This window comes from Scophthalmus maximus, chromosome 19 (genome assembly GCF_022379125.1).
Source record: "Scophthalmus maximus strain ysfricsl-2021 chromosome 19, ASM2237912v1, whole genome shotgun sequence".
Lineage (NCBI taxonomy): Eukaryota > Metazoa > Chordata > Actinopteri > Pleuronectiformes > Scophthalmidae > Scophthalmus > Scophthalmus maximus.
The window spans coordinates 4,378,648-4,398,112 of record NC_061533.1 but is presented as its reverse complement, the minus strand read 5'-3'; the positions used below and the strand labels follow the sequence as shown (position 1 = coordinate 4,398,112).

Here is a 19,465-nt window from a genome sequence, read left to right as displayed (position 1 = left end):
CAAGCCTGAAACTCCTATTTGTCCTCAAATAGGATTTCACACATTTTTGCAGTGGCGGGCCACTGTAATTGTTAACAGCTTGTTACCCTCCTCTTCCCCTTTCCAGTCCCTCACCCCAGGACGAGTCACTGCTGCAGCTAGAGCAAACACTGGCCTGTTTGCCGAGCTTTACCAGCACAGCCCAATCAACACCGGCGAGAGTGAGAGCAGCGGTTTACGATGGTGTGCTTAAGTGTGTCGTAGTGTCTGGTGTAGTAGTGTCGGAGAAAGACAAACAGGATTCCAATGCAGGATGCGCTTTATTATTTTTTTCAGCAATCTACCAAGAGGGTCAAACTCCAGTGGCCACAAGTTGACACTTACTCGCTACAAGCCCGAAAGTAAATCAGGAAATAGGGGTGCCTTTGAACCTCGTCGTGACCATTTCCTATTCTTGAGTTTCTTTATGTCACCCCGAGAGAGCAAACTGGCAAAGATCATTTAATATTGCACGCTACCTCTTTGCCATGTGATGACACGCAGTTATTTTCGACCTGGAAAGTCGGCTGGGGATCCCCCCCCCCCCCCCCCCGTCATGGTGAGACAAGTGTCACATTTGCTATTAGTGAAGTGACCCCTCCCCTATATTTGCTTAGCTCTCAGTTATGTGGGATAAACAACTCTAAAGAATTCAAAAAATGTTCTGCAGAGGGATTTTTCCTTTTTGTCTCATAGTAACTACTGAAAGACTGAAGTCTTTCAACATTCGGTCCAGTGTGCATAGCCAGCTGTCAACGTGGAAATGTGCAGGGCGGCAGTTAGTAGTCAAACTATGTCCTTTGTTCGGCGAACGCTTTACATTTTAAAATGCAAATCGTGCTCGGGCCGCAGTGTTTTCAACATTCCGTAAAAATGTCCCCAGACCCATATCAGCGGTATCAACCCACAGAAAATAAGTGTTGTGACCGCAAAAGTAATGCTCTGTCGATTCAAGAAAATCCTCTTAATGCATGATGTGCTTACATGGGAACAATGTTCGAACAAACAATTAACGCTCTTTGAATACGAATGTGAGACGAGGACGGACCAGACACTCGAGACCGCAAATGCCTTTGCCGCCCGATTGGTCTAAGAGACTCGAGAGGGCATTCGGAGCACACTTGAGCTCGACCTAGAACCTGGAGCTTGTTATTGATTAAAAACTACTTCAACAAATCACTACACAACACACACACACAGAAACACAGTCTAATCTTTATTTTTGATTTTATTTTATACGTCTGACCCTTAAAGAAGGATCCATTTAGCCGGCAGACGGTTAGCATAGCAAAGGGTGGTTTTCTCCAAAGGCAACAGTCTGCCTACCCAAACCTACAAAAGACCACTAATGAAGAGATTATCTTGTTTATTCAATGCTTCTCAGCGAACTGGCACACACAAAAAAACCTTTTTGTTGTTGTTTTTACATTTGGTAACTGATTGGATTAAACCATAGCACCAAGCTAGCTGTCCACCCCGTGCTTCTACCTGTATGCTAACGTGTGCTAACCAGCTGTTACAGTAGCTCGAGCATCATATTTAACAGAAAGTGGAATTGCTCTTCTCATCAAAGGAAGCAAATATTTCCCAGAATGCCAAACTATTTGCCTCGAGTATCATCTAGTACCTTTAAATGTGCGTCAAATGTTGTATTTTCAGATGACATCCGGGTGAAAACACCAAAATGTATGTTTTAGTGGCAAAATGTGACCCAAGCGTGAGCAGTTTTTGGGATTGACTCGACAAGTTTCGGCTTTAAACTGTGTGACTTTTTAGGGTTATAAAGTTTTAGCACAGCCAATTAGCTTTAGCTGCTCTGTAATGAATAGTGAAGTTGAGCAATTTGGCCTCAAAGCGTAAACTCCAGCTGGTCTATTATTGTTCGTGTGGAAGGGTTGAATGAGTTCCATGTAAGCTTCACATGCCATCATCATTAGGGTCAGCAGACCAATGCATGATGGATTTAAAGGAATAATAGACATAGTAATCATAAGTGTGGGGTTGTATAAGAACTAAAGCTGCCAACGGTTGTAAGGGTGTGAGTTCACCGGCTACACAAGACTCCTCAGTGCACCCCGGATACTGTTTCAGATGTGTTGCACTATTATCCATTGTTGGACTGACAAATGTATAGGCCTTCTGTATTTGCAACGCCAGCCTTTAAATCAATGGCTACACATCCAGATGATCTTCCTCGGAGGCTCCGAGAGGGACTGTGTGCACAGCTAAATCTATGTATAGTCCGCCCTGGCTGCTAGACGCCGCTCAACCACTACTTAACACGCACACACACACACACACACGCACTCACACCCACACACGCACGCACGCACACACGCACACACACCCACACACGAATGCACACAGAGGCGAAGGCATTCGCAAAACGCGCAAGTAAGTATCCTCCCTGGAGCTCTAGGTTGGAGCCTGTGATTAGGGAGGGTGGATCCTCAAAGCCACAATTCAAAATGCACCAAACCCAAAAGCATAAAAAAAACAACTGTCAGGGTGTGTAAAAAAAAACACGTACCTATCCAATCCAGATGGAGACGTGAGCTGTGTCGTAAGATTTCAATCCAAGTTCAAACTGCACCCCCGTGGCATTCAAACTGCTGTGCTACAATGTGGGCGTCTTTCCAAATACATTGGCCAACACTGACTATACTTGATGCAACTCTCATCAGTCACACCATGCCCACACGGCACCCCATTGTATTCTCCTTTTAATTATAACCTTGATTCAAAACAAATATTAGTAGATTAGAGCATGTTTCAGCTTCCAGCAATCATCCTGATTTAATTAAGAACAATATAACAACCAGCGCATGCTTAATTATAGGCCGCTGTCAATCTAACAGCTTTTCTTTTTTTGTTTTTCTACGGTGAGGGCACGGCATGCAGGGCAAACGGCAACGCCCGTGTGTGCTCATCGGCGTGGGCACATGGAGTAAACGGGCGGCGTTGTGGGGTAAAGCCCGGCTGGACAATGGAGGTGAGTGAGGTCACACCCTGGGACAGCGGCCAGCTGCAGGGGTGGTGGGTCGATGTGTTTGCCTGATATACCTCCTCCCCATCACACATCTCACCCCCCGCCCATGATCCACTGGGGTGTTTGTTCGGCCTCGGGCCTTCCCACACACACACACACACCCTTCTCAAGCCCCTGCTCTGTCTTTTATTTCTCTCCCATCTTTGTTGCAATTTTTCCTTTGGTATATTTTTTTTTTATGTAGAATTTCTGTCACTGTCCATCATACATTTTAGGAAAAGCATGCTTGCTCTCGCTCTTGCATTATCATTCCCACTTTGCTGCAAAAGCAGCACTGCCGTCCTGTCATACCTCCGCGCTCATTCAATAACTTCACTCTGAATTCTCCACCAACAACCAGTTGACTCTTTATCTGAGTGTGCGCCAGCGTGTTTGAGTGCATGTACGTGCCTGCCAGCCTATATAAAGATAAGATGTACACGACTTTGCCTGTATGTGTGTGAAAGCAGGCAGTAAAAAAGAGATTAGAGAGACGCCAGTGGTGCTCAGTAGCACAATGATGTCCCTGCTGTTGGATTCAAGAAATCATTTTGAGTCTTTGATGCTTGGCAGATTTTTAATTAATCCATCCATTATACACACTCTCTGCGGCCAATGACACATCTACCATTGATTGAGAGACATCACAGGGAAACAAAACCCACTGAGCCAAATACAACCCTCCGGTATAAATTGACCTACATCCAAGCGGTGGAACAGCGCTTGTTGTCTTTCCTCGCCGCAATTGTCTTAGGGTTTCTCCGCAAGCAATTTGTCCGCCCAGATAAGCCGCGCTTTGTTGGTACAGAGAGCTGACATATCGCTCCTTTTGTCCGATGGGCCACATTGACAAACAGCAAACAACACGATTTGCCAGCGACAACACTGCAACACTCAGATGGAGAAGAAAAAACTGATGTTGCTGTGTTCACCCGATGCTCACTTTGACTGTAAAGGGTCTTAATGTATGTGCTATAGGTGAGGTGTGTGGTTGCAGTTGCTGTATATGTGTATTTGAAATTTGCCAAAATGAGAAAGGTGGGCAGGACTGACTGACATCCACATTATCATATGGAAATGCACTCAACACCTAAATCACACCCTAAATCTGCAAAATAATCAAGTATGTAAAAATATTTTCTTCCAAAGGAAAAAGATTTAGTACCAGCAGCTACAGGAAGTGATTAGTGCATCTGCATCATGGTTCCAGTGTGATGCAACACTGATCTGATGCAACACATGAGGCAAAGGGGAAGATGTGAAATTCGCATTAACAACTGTGGCACTGTCACTTCCTCTTCCCTTAGTCAGAGTCAAACTCAGATGTGTGTGGTGCACATGAGCCACAATATAAATGGTGTGTGTGTGTGTGTGTGTATGTATGTGTATATATATATATATCTATATATGGCATTAGGTAAACCTTTTCCTGACTTCCCTAATGATGATCATGAGTCTAGGCCATAGAGTTTTCCATGCGGAAGTCATGTGTCCTACTGCCCCCTGGTGTTTCTAACAGCATATTACATATAAAAAAAGACAACATTGACATTAACATTGAGCAGGTTATTACTATGACAAAAGTAAAGAGGCGACTTCAACTACTCGAAAAAGTGCACAACAAAAAGATTGCAATCGTTGATGTCTTATACGCCAGCTGGGGAAAATGAGAACTCCTTTTGGCGAGCTCATGGGCATCAGCTCATTTCTGCCTCTTGGTGGAGAGATGAGGAATATCATCTCTGCGTCCAACAAGTGAAGCTGTTTTTTTTGTTTTTTTACAGTTGGACATAAAAACATTATGTTTATTTTATAAAATTCACATGACTTGAACGCGACTTTCCCTTTGAGCCCTTACATCTCCCAAAAGAAAGAAAAACTAGGTGTAGAAATATCGATGAAAGCATGTGCGTACAGGACCGAACCAGTTAAAATACTCTTTTAATGACTCATTACCCTGCAGTAATTCACTAAAACTCTTGGCGGTTTGAAGCTATGAAATACAGCTGACCACGCTAATAATAATAATTAAAAAAAACACCATCAGGAGCAAAGACAATAAATTACACAACAACAAGTGATGCAGCTGATTTTAGGGGCTCGAAAACCACCCCAATCATCAGCCACAACATTGCGCCAGTAATGTAGCGGCTGATTGGTGTGTATGTATTTCAGTGTGTTACAGAGGTGTCGGCCCAAATCCGGAGAGGGAAATCTAGTGAAGTTTGAATTATTTAACTTCTGTAAAGTAAATATTGGGGGCTGCACGGTGGCGTAGTGGTCAGCACTGTCGCCTCACGGCAAGAAGGGTCTGGGTTCGAGTCCCGGTTCAAACCAACCAGGGCATGTTCTCCCCGTGTATGTGTGGGTTCTCTCCGGGTTCTCCGTCTTCCTCCCACAGTCCAGAGACATGCAGAATGGGGTCAGGTTCATTGGAGACTCTAAATTGACCGTAGGTGTGAATGTGAGAGTGAATGGTCGTCCGTCTCTGTATGTGGCCCTGTGATAGGCTGGCGACCTGTCCAGGGTGAACCCCGCCTCTCGCCCAATGTCAGCTGGGATTGGCTCCAGCCCCCCCCCCCCCCGCAACCCTTGAATGGATAAAACTGAATTTATGTCGAGCAGCAACTAGTTTGAACCGAAGTCACTTTGAAATCTTCTTCTTCGAATAGATCCTATACTGTCTGAGCATGTGTGTGCGTGTGTGTGTGTGCACCCTGCACTTTACCACAAAATCTGCAGAAAAACAAAATAAGTCTCCCAGACGTCAAAGAGACCCAAGAGGGAAGACGATCTGTTTCCAGTCGTTGGTGAACCACACTTCTTTCCCCGACCGCTTCTCCAGTCATCATCCCTCACTCCGTCCCCCCCCCCCCTGCCGCCCGACCGCTGGGTGGCACATGTGGCAGAGCGCCGCGCCGTGTCAGCATGTCCTCGCACGCAAAAACCAAAACACCCCCACGTCTCCGAGATGAGTGACTTGCAGGCCCAGCTTTTCATTTTGGGGCATTTACATCGTTTGGGATTGTGGCGCGTGTGACTCGTTGCTTTCCGTCCTTCTCGGGGGGGTGGGGGGGCGACGAGGGAGCAGTCACATGGGGAGGTTAGGGAACATGATGGAGCCGTCAGCGAGAGTGGGGGAGCGGAGTCGGGGGAGAGGTTGAGGAGCCAACAGGGGGCCCGACAGTGTCTGTCAGATTAGAAATAGAGAAAAACTACTACTGGGCTTTAAAGTCTGTAGATTGAACTAATAAAGTAACAAAGTACCTATGAAGTAATGTCAGTTAAACGTCAAATGTCTTCTAATTTAGGCGGAGAGACGACTTTTTGATTGACTCCCTTTCTATCGAGGGAAATTAAGCATTCATTTATAATTTAAAAAAAACAATTTACAGACATACGGACGATATTCAATTTAGCATTTTTATGTTCTCAAACATTTCCCCATAACAAGTAAGAAGACAAATACATATAATTTTTTTTAATATGTACATTTAAAAGTAGTGAGGAATTAAATACGGTAAGATGAGATGAGATTTAATTAATGTAATGAGACAAAATTTACCAATTTTTTTCGTCTTCAATTTTAAAAAAAAGGTGATATAAACATACAAGAGTGCAAAAAAAGTCCAATATGTGATATCATTTTAAGTGCTTTAATCAAACAGAGTAAAGGATCCATATCCTGGGCACCTGTCTGCACATTCTGTATTGGTCCCTGACAACTCTTGAGATAAGAATTGTATTATTTCGCTTCTACGTTCAGCGATATATACTCCCGATATCTTTATCGACGGGTTTGCGGGCTCAATATTTTCTATAATAACGTTTTAAAGCGGCGGCGTGAAAACAACGCGTGACAGTGTGAAAAGCGGAGTCACCAGGATTATCAGCGGAATCTGCAGCTCCAGCTCATCGGGGGGGGGGGGTTTTGGTCTGGCCCACAACTTTTTGTGTTTTTGGTCCAGTCTCATTGCTCTCATGGTGTTGCAGCATCCGTCACAGTGTCTCCCCTCGGGAATCTGGACGTGCACTTCATGCTCGACAGCAAATGTGGCAAACGGGCACAGCTTGCAACTAGCTGGTGGACATGGTCGAACATTTAGGACGCTAAGGAGCCAGATGAGGGGTCGGTTGGTGGAGACCAAAAAAGAGCTTAAACCCTTTTTAAACATCTAAGTTTGAAGCTTGCTAAATATCCGTGAGAGCTGTGGTGGACTCCTACAGGTGCCAGTTGATGAATGAGAAAAGAAATACATAAGAAGTACAAAAAGTTTTTGACATTTGACATTTTCGAGTAAGAGCTTAATCCATAAACGCTGGCGGACGGGAGAGTGGTATCGACCTCCTCCGCCAACTCTTGGCAGGAAAATGAGGGAGAGCGCATTTTTTTAAAAAGCAAAATGTCAATCCATTCCTGCAGCTTGAGATTGAAGCATTAAAAAACGTTTCCCTCGTGAAACTGCATGAGCCAGTAGTTGAGTTCATCTTCTGGACTGGTGCATCAATAGGCCCTGACAGTGTGCCACCGAATCGGCCCCTTGTCATTCATGCAAGTGGATATTTGAGATTTAAAAAAAAAACAAAAAAAACTCTTTCCTCCGTGCAGCTTCAACACTTGAGAGCGGAGGAAGTTACCAAACGTGAAAACAGACACTATTGTGCACGTACGCACACACACACACACACACACACACACACACACCGACACACACACACACACACACCGACACACACACCGACACACACACACCGACACACACACACACACACACTGTCCTGAGAGGTCGTCATCTATCTCCTGTTTCCACTCTTGTTTCCTCATCCTCGTTCCCGTCATGTCGCCACCGGGCAAACCCGACCCACTATTTCTACTCTTTGATCACTGGTGAGGACGTCAGCCTCCAACCGTTGCTCTCTCTCTCTCTCTCTGTCTCTCTCCCTCGCTCTCTCTCTGTCTCTCTCCCTCGCTCTCTCTCTCTCTCTCTCTCTCTCTCTCTCTCTCTGTCTCTCTCCCTCGCTCTCTCTCTCTCTCTCTCTCTCTGTCTCTCTCCCTCGCTCTCTCTCTCTCTCTCTGTCTCTCTCCCTCGCTCTCTCTCTCTGTCTCTCTCTCTCTCTCCCTCGCTCTCTCTCTCTCTCTCTCTCTCTCTCTCTCTCTCTCTCTCTCTCTCTCTCTCTCTCTCTCTCTCTGTCTCTCTCATTTTTGATTCGTGTTTTCTTTTTCTTTCAGAGTAAAGCTGAGCTCAACGTGGTTTTCACGAGAGTAGAAGATTCATGCTCCCGTTAAAAGTTAGAGATTCTTTTCGCCAATGGTAAGTGAAGTGAACCAGTACATTTGTGTAAATCACAACCTTTTATTTGTCACGTTGCTTCGCGTGTGTGTGTGCGCGCGTGTGTACAGATTCCATCCATCCATCCATCCAGTCCTTTGAGAACATGTTCACGCCTGTGTGAGTGTATCAACATCATATCCTCCCCCCCCCCCCCCCCCCCCCCCCCATCCTCCTCGCTTCTCAGAACAGATTATGAGCGTTGGAGCTGACTGAAATGGCTTTGAATTCTCCGACCCCCCCCCCCCCTGACCTCTGGGAACATACCTGTTCTTGCAAGCCTCAAACGTACAGGTGCCTCCATTCAAAAGACTCGGCTGCAACTTTACCCCTCGACTGAACCAGGGGGCCCATTGAAATACCTCCCCCTGGTTCAGTCTGCACTTCAAAGTCGACTTTCACCCTCCGGCCAGATCCGAGGGGGAGAGGGAACAGGGCCCGGCCCCTGCATAGTCTTCAAAGTCTGTGACATTTTACTTATAAAGTAGGAGATTCATGCCGTCGTTTGTCCGCCGTAAAGTTGATACTGTAATTGTGATTGTCTGGCCCCGAACTGCAGTCAGACGTGATTACTTTTGAAAAGCACCTCGTCATCAACACAAGACGTGTTCGTCTGTTCTTCTGTCGAGTGCTCAAATTGTTTGGCCTGTGTATTGTCACACGCTGTACGTTAGGTGAAAATGGAGTATGACAGAAATAAAACGCTGGCAAAGCAAATGTATAATGATTTCATAGTTCCAGCTCCACTGGAGGAGTTCCGAGGACAGAATGCGTTCGGATGAAGTCGACGCTCTCGCGCGGCGTTCGTGCCCAAACCAAGCAGCTTTCACCCGACCACACTCTGCCGGGGACGGTGTTACGCAGGCAAGCTCTGCCGTGGGCGAGCGAATGGTTGACAAGCCCGAAACCTCGAAATTCGTGAAGGAGAGCCTTGTTGCCGCTGCAAAAACTGCACCGAATTTTGGTCAGCGAGGAACAAAAGCCTGCTATGACATCGGAATGAGTGTGAAAAACTCCTCTGGGCTTTTGGAAAGAGGAGAGAGGACATGAAACACACGCAGATGAACATATATTTTTTCTTAATGTGGAACCATCTGATGTTGCCTGACAACACACAACACGACATCGCAGAGCAGCAAAGCGGCGACGGGCTCAGACCTACGTGCAGCAACCTCCCTCCGCTCGATTTCAAGAAGCCGTATGCGCGTCCTGAGGATTTTCCTGAGGTGTACTTCTGTGTTCGGGACAACTGGACGTTTTCAAAAGTGAGCGTTGGAAAAGAATCGCTTCTGCTCACGAGTGACTGACCTACAGCTGGAGAACCAGCTGTGAGTATAGCATCCTCATCACTGCCATCTGACATCAGACGGCCTGCCAAAGACAGGCCATTCAAGACCAATCACGTCACAGAGGGTTTAGTGTGATAATATGTGTTCGATAATTCAGTACGGCCCTGGGTGCATCACGATACCTTTGAAGCGGATATGGCGAAGTAGTTAGCAAACGGTTGCTCATTTACACACCCAGCAGTTGTGGAGCAACTTTAAAGTTGCGCTAAGCAGCAAAGTTACGAGTTGAACAACTACGACGAACTGAAACTTGTTATACAGTAGGGCTCCGTATAAATCCGAGGGGGAACTGCAGACTGATAATAACTGATAACAACCAACTCCTTTCAGATTATCAATGAGATTATGAATATATTGATTTGAGCCTGTTTAAATTCACATCCTCACAAGAGCTCATTTGTTTGTGAATGCATATGAATCTGAATCTAGGTCTATAATTATTGTTGTTATTATTATCAGAAGACATTCCACGATCACTCTGTCAGTGCCGGTATTTCCCCCCCCCCTTGTGTCCTCTCAACGTATAATCCTTTCGCGGAACATTTCATGAGAGTTTCCCACTGGGGTTTGTGCAATGACATCATTGCAAACATGCGACATACTCTGAGCCGGCCGGAGTCAATAGTCATGGGGGGAAGAGCGTTCCCCCCCCATAATCTAGGGGGCTGCGGGGGCCCCCTAATTGCTTTATGTAATAACATGCTGCAGCGATGCACTCTTCTTCTGGGAGCCATGAATGTAAACGCTCCCCGTCCTCATCATCTCCTTCCTTCATTAAAACATAACGTCAGCACCGTGCCAACAAAGGGACAATTCACGGAGGCTGGGAGCCCCGGTTGGTGCACACAGTGCTGCGCCGAAGGACGGATCAAACACATCCAAACGTTCCATCTGGGTGTATTATTAGTCACCCGCGTTCTGGTGTTTATTTCATGTTTATTTATTTATGCAGGCGAGCGTCGTTTAAGGGCAAATCTGTATTCTCAGTTGACACGCTGCGATGGGCATCAACAGAAACTATGAGCATCATTGTAGTTGTATGATAATGACGTGTATATGAATCTCTCAAAAAAAAAGAAGTGAAGTAGCTGAGGACACAGTTAATGGCACGAGCTTGCGGAAACCAGTGAATAAATAAATGACAAATTGTATTTTCATATAAATATGATATGATTGTTTTCCCCCACACACTGCCACATTGAAGGTTCCTCTCCGTTAAATATAAACATCCATGCAATGTCACTTTTGCCCGGTTGAGGGCTGCAGCAAAGCAATTTTTTTCGATATTGATTATTTTGAGGATTTTTTTCTCAACTAATACAATAACTATGTTGAGAATAATGAAAATATACATTACACATTGCCAAAGCCAAGGTGACGTCTTAAAACTGCAAATTTTGTCCAAGTAAGAGTCCAAAACATATACAACGACGAAAAAAACAGTATCTCCTCAAAATTGAAAAAGTTGAATAATGTCTCGACCGAGGAAACAAGAAAGTTAATTGATTGTCAAAATAGTGCGGGATAGTTATTAACGGTCATGTGCAAACAACCGTGAATGCATCTTGAGAAGCGTGCAGTTACCGAAGCTTAGCGTAGCTTTGCTAACGTTAGTTAACGTGGATGTGTGAAAGCTGAACTGGGACCACAACCTGGACGTTTAGGGCCATTTCGACTTTAATCTCGACATTTCTCCCATTTCTCACTCTAATTTTTTTCCCTTATGCCTGACCCTTATACTCTTCCGTAGATAGCCCCCTCCCCCTACTGAGCGGCCATATTGGAAGAGATGGTGCAGTCATGGCAGCAGAGCCAGGCCGCCCATCGTCCAATCATCAAGAGTCACTCCTCATCATCAGCTCTCTCTCTCTCTCTCTCTCTCTCAGCCTGAACAAGCGGACAGCTGATTCTTCTCCGGGTGGCCCCGAGAGTTTTGAACACCGGTGCCGTACGGGAGACTCGAGCGTCGGGAGAGGATCCACAGCTGCTTGTCCGATGAAAAACTCTGTGGGAGTGAACAGTTTGTGAGCGAATGAGGCGTATTCTGATCACAATACGTCTTTCTTTGAAAGCATTCCAAAGGGTCAAAGGTCACCATCAACTATGACCATGCTTGCTTTTTGGAACAATCTGGAGAGTTAATCCTGTCCATGAAAATCGCTCACGGATTGAACAAACGTGCAGTGACCAGCAGAGGGCAGACTTGCAACAAAAAGAGGAGCCGGAGCTTCACTGTGACAGTGTTGCCCTGATGCACTTTGTGGTCCATTACGGCCAAACCGATAAAGTAAATCTAATCTTAATTCCCCTTAAAAGTCCCACGTTTATGGATCTCTTCCCTCCAAGTCGTACGTGTGTCATTGTGTCACGAGAGCGATACGGGACGCGTGGTGCGGATCAGGATCCATAAAAAAAACAGAAGAGACGTCCCGACAGTGTGATCTGTAAATTATTGTCACGCCGCAGGCGCTCGGAGGAACGTCTAAAGTTTCAGCTTTGAATTGTTTTCCACACTGCTTCTTCTTTTTCTTTCTTTCTTTCTTCTTCTCTTTGAGTCAGAAGAAACACATGTTGACCACCGCGCCGGCTCTCCTCCGAGGCGGCTGCATTCTTGACCTTAAAAAAGTCCTCACAGTTGGTTTTCATAATCACACTGCCAACACAGCTGACAGCAAGATGAGACCCTGTAGTTTCTGGGGGCATTTTTTTTTTCCTCTTCTTTTGGGACATGGATCACTATGGCAGCTTTTACGTGAAAGCACCTGAGTGTTTTCTTTGTGAGAGACGCTGCTGTGGTGTCATTCAAGTCATTGAACCGGGAGATTGTACTCAACACTGGGCAACAGCATCACCCTGTACAATGCATTGGTACAGTACCATGAGCTCTTTCCACAAATTGTTGTGGCTGCACAAAGATTCATATTGTCTCCTTTTCCAGGAATGAAAAGATATAGTGTGTGTGTGTTTGTGTGTGTGTGTGTGTGTGTGTGTGTGTGTGTGTGTGTGTGTGTGTCTTTCAATGTCCATTCAGGACACAGTGTGCTTGTTTGCGGACACATAATGAGCCGTCTCACGCGCCGGAAGAAAGAAAAGGCAGATGCTCTCCAGGTTTACACGTGACACTTCTTCCTTTTGTTTCATTTTCTGAGAACAGAGAAGAGAATGGTTGGAGAAATCACCTTTTTTTCACGCCGACGTTCACGCTCTGGAAAGAAACCCAGAAGCCGCACGTGTCAGATTGCTCGTCAACATTTTTCAGGTTTGTGAAAATGTCTGGAATGAGCTACACGACTGTTTTTGGCTCCGTCGGGGCCCCGTCTCCATGACAGAGACTTTGAAGTCCATCGAAAGATAGAAAGATACTGGTCATAGAGAGATAGACAGACAGACAGACAGACAGACAGAAAGATAGAAAGATAGATAGGTAGATAGATAGATAGATAGATATAAAGATAGATAGATAGATAAATGGATAGAAAGATAGATAGATAGTTAGATAAATGGATAGATGGATAGATAGCACCATTTTTGTTTGTTTTTAATTGTATTTTGTATTTTCCTACTTTCTTCCGTCATGTACTTTTTTGACATTGTCTCTTAGATAGATAGAAAGATAGATGGATAGATAGATAGATAGATAGATAGATAGATAGATAGATAGATAGATAGATAGATAGATAGATAGATAGATAGATAGATAGATAGATAGATAGATAGATAGATGGATGGATGGATGGATGGATGGATAGATAGATAGATAGATAGATGGAACGATGGATGGATAGATAGATATAAAGAAAGATAGATAGATGGATGGATGGAACGATGGATGAAAATGTTATTGGACGGTTTTATAGAGTTTATTCAAGTCGAGGTGTTTCGAACACTTCAATCATCACAAACTGAACCTGATCGAAATCTGATTAGACTGGTTTAAATCCCGAGGGCGTCCGGTGTGTTCACTTTAAGGTGGAACGAAGACAGACAGGCGGAAAAGGAGTCACACACTACAGAGAGAGAGAGAGACAGAGAGAGAGAGAGACAGAGAGAGAGGGAAAGAGAGAGAGACAGAGATAGAGAGACACACAGAGATAGAGAGAGAGGGAAAGAGAGAGAGACAGAGATAGAGAGAGAGGGAAAGAGAGAGAGAGACAGAGATAGAGAGACAGAGAGAGAGAGAGACACAGAGAGAGAGAGACAGAGAGAGAGGGAAAGAGAGAGAGACAGAGATAGAGAGAGAGAGAGAGAGAGAGACACACAGAGATAGAGAGAGAGGGAAAGAGAGAGAGAGACAGAGATAGAGAGACAGAGAGAGAGACACAGAGATAGAGAGAGAGAGAAAGAGAGAGAGCGAAAGAGAGAGAGACAGATAGAGAGACAGAGAGAGAGACACAGAAATAGAGAGAGACAGAGAGAGAGAGACATAGAGAGAGAGGGAAAGAGAGAGACAGAGATAGAGAGAGAGAGAAAGAGAGAGAGACACAGAGATAGAGAGAGAGAGAAAGAGAGAGAGACAGAGATAGAGAGAGACATAGAGAGAGAGGGAAAGAGAGAGAGACGGAGAGAGAGAGAGAGAAAAAAGGGGGCCCCCCACAGGCCGCCCCGGGATGTCAGCAGTGAGTGAACTGGACCCCCCCCCTCCCAGGTTTCACAATCCAACAAAACAAAACTGAATTTACTCAAACTTAACCGCGGAAATTCAACTACGCCCCCCCCCCACACACACACACACGGAAAAAAACCCAACAAAAAATCAACAAAAACAAAAAACAATACAAACTCCCTGCCCCATCCACATTATCCTCCTCCCCCCGGCTCGGCTCGGCTCGGCCCGGCTCGGTTCGGCGAAGTCCGCGGTGCCTCCTTAACTGAGTGCTGGCACTTCAGGGGGGGGGGGGGGGGCGGCGGCAGAGAGATTGGTGGGTGGGGATGTAACCCTTTTGAGAGAGAGAGAGAGAGAGAGAGAAAAAAAATCACGTGTTTGGAGATCAAAGGAGATCCGCTTTGTAGAAGAGGAGGAGGGGTGAGAAAGAGAGAGAGAGAGAGAGAGAGAGAGAGAGAGAGAGAGAGAGAGAGAGAGAGTGTATGCAGCCAATGTAATTGACAAGACTCGCAGTGGTGAAATAAACACGCTCGAGCTCAGGCGCAGCTGTTTGTTGCACAATTCTGACTCTTTATTATTTTTTTCTATTTTACGCATCGCGGCGCAGCGCGCGCGCAGGACGGGACAAGGGGTCGGATTTTTTTTCCTTTTTTTTTTTTTTCTCCCCCCTTTTTTTTTTTCTTTCTTTCTGCCAATTTACATTCACCCCCGATTAATCCAAACCCGAGTGTGAAATTATGTCCCGATCGGCGCCGCAGAACCAGCCGGCCAGAAGATGATGATTTCACCGAGGCGAGGCGGCGGCGGCGGCTCCGACCGCGCGCCCGACTCGGTGGCGGCGCTGGTGCTCTCGGTGGTCGCCGCTTCTCTCCTTGGTCCCGCGCTCGCCAAGGACACTGCCTTCGTGGAAGTGGTCCTGTTCGAGTCCAGCCCCAATGGAGATTACACCACGTACACGACGGGCTTGCAGGGGCGCTTCTCCAAGGCAGGGGCCACGCTCAGCGCGGAGGGGGAGATCGTTCAAGTACGTGGAAAGTGTCTTTTCTCTCTCACACACACACACACACACACACACACCGGTGGCTGGTGGAGGAGGAGGGTGACGGGACAGGCAGCAGTCCCGAGTCACACTGCCGGGACCCGGGGTGGAATTATTATTTTATTTTTTTACCAAGATGCCCTCCTTTAAAAACTTGTCGGGGGCCTGGCTTGTATATGGTGTGTGCGTGTGTGTGCGCAGGCAGCGTGTGTGTATGTATGTATGTGTGTGTGTGTGTGTGTGTGTGTGTGAGGATGGTACTAAGCATGCGAGCGTATGCGGTCACAAGATGGCTCCGATCTTGTGGAATTCATTCACAGTGAAAACATGCTCTTGCAGGTTACCGTGTTGATGTGCGGAGCCCGTGCGCCGCTGGGGCTCGAGCTTTTACGCACGCGTTTTGGAAACAGAACGGGAACAAACAAACAAACAAAACGAAAAGAAGTTATGAATCCTCTCTTTCCGCTCGCCCCCCCCCAACAAAAGTTTGTAAACTTGTGCCGGACCGGAGCAGACTTTACGCGTTCTCTTTACAAGCGCAACAAGGCTGCTGCTGCGGCGGCGGTGTTGGGGCCCCTGTCCGGACTCCCGAGTATGATCCTCCTCCTCCTGCGGAGGGTTTTGCTTCAAATTCATGCCTTTTTTTCATATGGAAAACAAAACGTTTGATTTGTTTATCCTGCCCGGGGCAGCGTGTGAACTGACCCACATCAGCCTGTGTCTCTGTAGCTCGTCACCAACACCGCTTTTATTTTGAAGTTGCATGTTTTCGCTTATGATTTTTTTAGAAAGTAAAATGACATGAATTGAACAAGGAGTCATCATGGCACCCCTCAATGAGCCCCCCCCTCAAACATGACAAGTGCACTGGACTGGACTGGAGCTGGTTGGTTGAATTTGAGTCACCCCCCCCCCAAAATGAAGCTTTTCTCTCCAGTGCCATTCTTGCATAATCTACTTGGCCACAGCTTGAAAGGCAGCAGGGGGGGGGGTCATGTGCCAGAGATTTAATGTTTTATTTCCTGATCTGAGTGATAGTGAGTTTGAGATGGAGGAGGGACGACTGGAGGCCACCTGGAGGTAGATGGGAGTGTTTGTATATGGTACTGCCCTTTTTGTATTTTGGACTCATTTGAAAGTAACATTTTGTCCGTGTGGGAGACACTGTTGAACTTCACGAGATCATTGGTTTGTGCAGAGGGTTTAGTTTTTGTGTGTGGCCAAGTTCATCATGTTGCATCAAGTTCCTCCGCGTCGTACGCCCCCATCATCCGTCCCCCCCCCCGCCGCTCTGCAACAAAAGGCCCGTATCAGCCGCGCAGCAGCGTCTTTTCAGTACACAACTGCATTATTTATTTTTTGAGTTTTGGTCCTCCCCTAAAAAAAACTTTTACTTTGAAAGAAAGATGCTACATGGGGAATACAAATTAGGGGATACTCAGCACACCAAAAAATTGGCCCCTGTTTATATACGCAGTCGATGGCCGTTCGGCGCCACTCGGTAACCACACTGCAATGTCGGACCTCGGCTTTACATCGGAAAACCACATCTATTTAGGTTTTTTGCTTTCTCTGCTAACATAGCTCTCTGACCACTTAGAGGCAGCTTATATTTTGTCAGGGCTATAATGAGGGGCAGTTTGTCCGGCGCAGCGCGCGAGCTATATCCCGGCTCTCTCTCGCAGCGTATGTTCAACCCCAGAGATTTATGAACGCTGAAACTGACAACAAATGTATACCGTCCGACCCGAAGGAGTATAATTTAAAACCGGTATCGCATTCCCCCACTTGCAAATTCTAGACTTCTAGACAGCGAAGTGTTGGGAAACTGCTGCGGCGTTGTAACGGATATAGTGTTTTCACTCTGGACTTGGGGTTGAAGAAGGCCCGTGTGCGTTCAGCTGGCCGCGGTGACCTCTGCAACTGTTGCACTAACTTACTTTCCTGCTTTTGAAGGGGCGCAGTGAATGGGGTGCTTGATTTGGTCCGCCTGAGGTTTATGGGGCCTTCCGAGTTCTCACTTCGGCTGTTTGGACAGAGACCTGAGGGGTTTGTCTTTGCCTTGTGTGTACAGTAGTGACCTGGCCTCAGCAGGTACCCCAACCGCAATCTGTGCTCGCAACACTCCCAGCTCGCCTCCGCTAATTCCCTAAAGCTAACACCCGCTTGGCTCTGCCTGAAGAGTGCAAAAAGTGGCACATGCTGCCGGGGGCCAAAAATAATAAATTAAGTTAATTTGCTTCTCGCTCTGCTGTAAGAGAGAGAGAGGGGGGTTATGATGACGAAGATCTGGCCACAGTGCCATACCCCATGTTTCCCAAGCCAGTTCTGTGATTGCCCCAGTTTGACTTTGTAACAGCAAAGTAATCGGCGTGTCCCTTAAATGATTCGGTCAGCAAACAAGAGCGAGTGTGCATCAACAGGCATTCCCCCTTAAGACGACTTTAAGCTTTTTATTTACAGCAGCGGCTGTTGACTCTAAATGATTCCTGGCGACTGCAGGTTGTTCACCCCGCCGGCCTCTTTAACTGTATTCACCTCCTTGTCCTAGATTGAAATACTTCCCTGATTAGACTGTGATGATGAAAATGTGCTGGTTAAAAACGAAACGTGCCCAGAGATGGAAGTGGTGAAACTCCGAGTTTGGAGCGTCTACAGTGAACAAGTCATTGGATGATGCTCCTGCGATACCTTTCCGGGTTTCGGCAGCACTTTGGACTTGAGTTAAGCCTGTTAAGCAGGGCAACGATTGGCACGACCAAGTCACCAAGTCATGCCCTGATTGAGTCACCCGGGGTGTGAACGTGGACACACTGCCTTGGCATTGGGTCTGACAAAGCCAGCTTAGCAGACTGTGGGCGCTCTGCTCCCCAGGTGAGTTGATCATTTAATTTCAGGAATAGCCTCATCGGGCTCAGTCGGATGGCTCGGCGGCGGCGCTCGCGAGAGCTGTCCGCCGATTGAAACGCGAACGATGCGAATTGGGTGAAACGCCATCTGCTCCTCATCATTCTCCATTATCTCTCTCTCTTGCAAATGGTCTTTCCTGTACGGCGAGATGAGCCGCGATGCGCCGCCTGACCGCACATCTGCCTCTGATATCCACAGCGGGCCCACGCTGTCAGCATGCGAGTGAGGAGCGGAGGCAGGGACGTGGCAGGGGCACCCAGAGAGAGAGAGAGAGAGAGGACCAGATGGTACTCATAGCGTAGTCGGGGCCAGATCCAGCGGGGAATAATGTGGCTTTCAGCTACTTCCTCCCTTAAGAGACGCAGAGCAATCGCCTGAATCCAGCGTCAGGAAGAAGAGGCTTACGAGTTTCCGCCAACACCCACGAGCTGTTTAACCTTTGAACTCCCCATCTCCAAGTGCATGAAGCTCCAGTAACCATGGCTGGACGACTTCATGGGATGGTTGTTCGAGGGGCCAGTTTTTTTGGACTGGATGCGCAGGGGGAAAGTGGCGGTTTTGAGCTAAGACAACGATGAGCTTAAATACTGGAGCTCCTACCTTGGAGCTGGCAGCAGTTGTGTCGCTCTGCATTTAGACTATAATGAGAGCTTTAGTGGTTGAAGGCACCCAGCGCGCTTTTCTCACCACAGGCTGGAAACCCCAAGAGGCCATAATGGGCCGGTCCCAGACGGGAGGTGCCAGGGAGCGCGGGCCACTCCCAGCGCCGGAGCAACAGTAGCAGTACACAAACGCTGGTTTAAAAGGTTAAAAGTGCTGCTCCCTACTTTTTTTTTTCTTCTTTTCCATTTATTGGCTTGGCGGTTGCAGCTGTATTTTAAGTGCTATCGTCTCTTTAACCGCCACCCTGTTTCACTTTCATGTCCCGGCCAAAGTAATTTGAGGCTGCGTTTCTCCCCTTTTCGGAATAGAACAGACTAAACTGTTTTTCTCTTTCTCTTGCTTAACACCCCCCTCCCACACACACACACACACACACACACACACACACACACTCTCACCCCCCTCCCCCCCACCACCACCACCACCAGTCTGTGCTTTTGGATGCGGCCAAAATTTAGATGCTCCTTTATTGCACAAGAATGACTTCAAATGATGATTACAACTATTTCTTAACTGGCGTGCACT

At 46.8% G+C, this 19,465-nt stretch overlaps 1 protein-coding gene across 3 annotated transcripts in view; it reads left to right on the top strand.

Annotated features, from left to right (window-relative positions):
* The first annotated feature begins 626 nt into the window (after positions 1 to 626).
* znrf3 (zinc and ring finger 3) overlaps positions 627 to 19,465 on the top strand; it is a 78,029-nt gene continuing 59,190 nt past the window's right edge. The window contains exons 1-2 of one of the 3 annotated variants that reach the window (XM_035639022.2): positions 627 to 3,010; positions 8,277 to 8,358. In XM_035639022.2, the coding sequence (XP_035494915.1) occupies positions 8,356 to 8,358 (3 nt within the window). In that variant the 5' untranslated portion in view covers positions 627 to 3,010; positions 8,277 to 8,355. Of the gene's footprint in view, positions 3,011 to 8,276; positions 8,359 to 14,743; positions 15,353 to 19,465 lie in introns of those variants that run through there. The other 2 variants (XM_035639020.2, XM_035639019.2) reach the window with 2 other exon arrangements.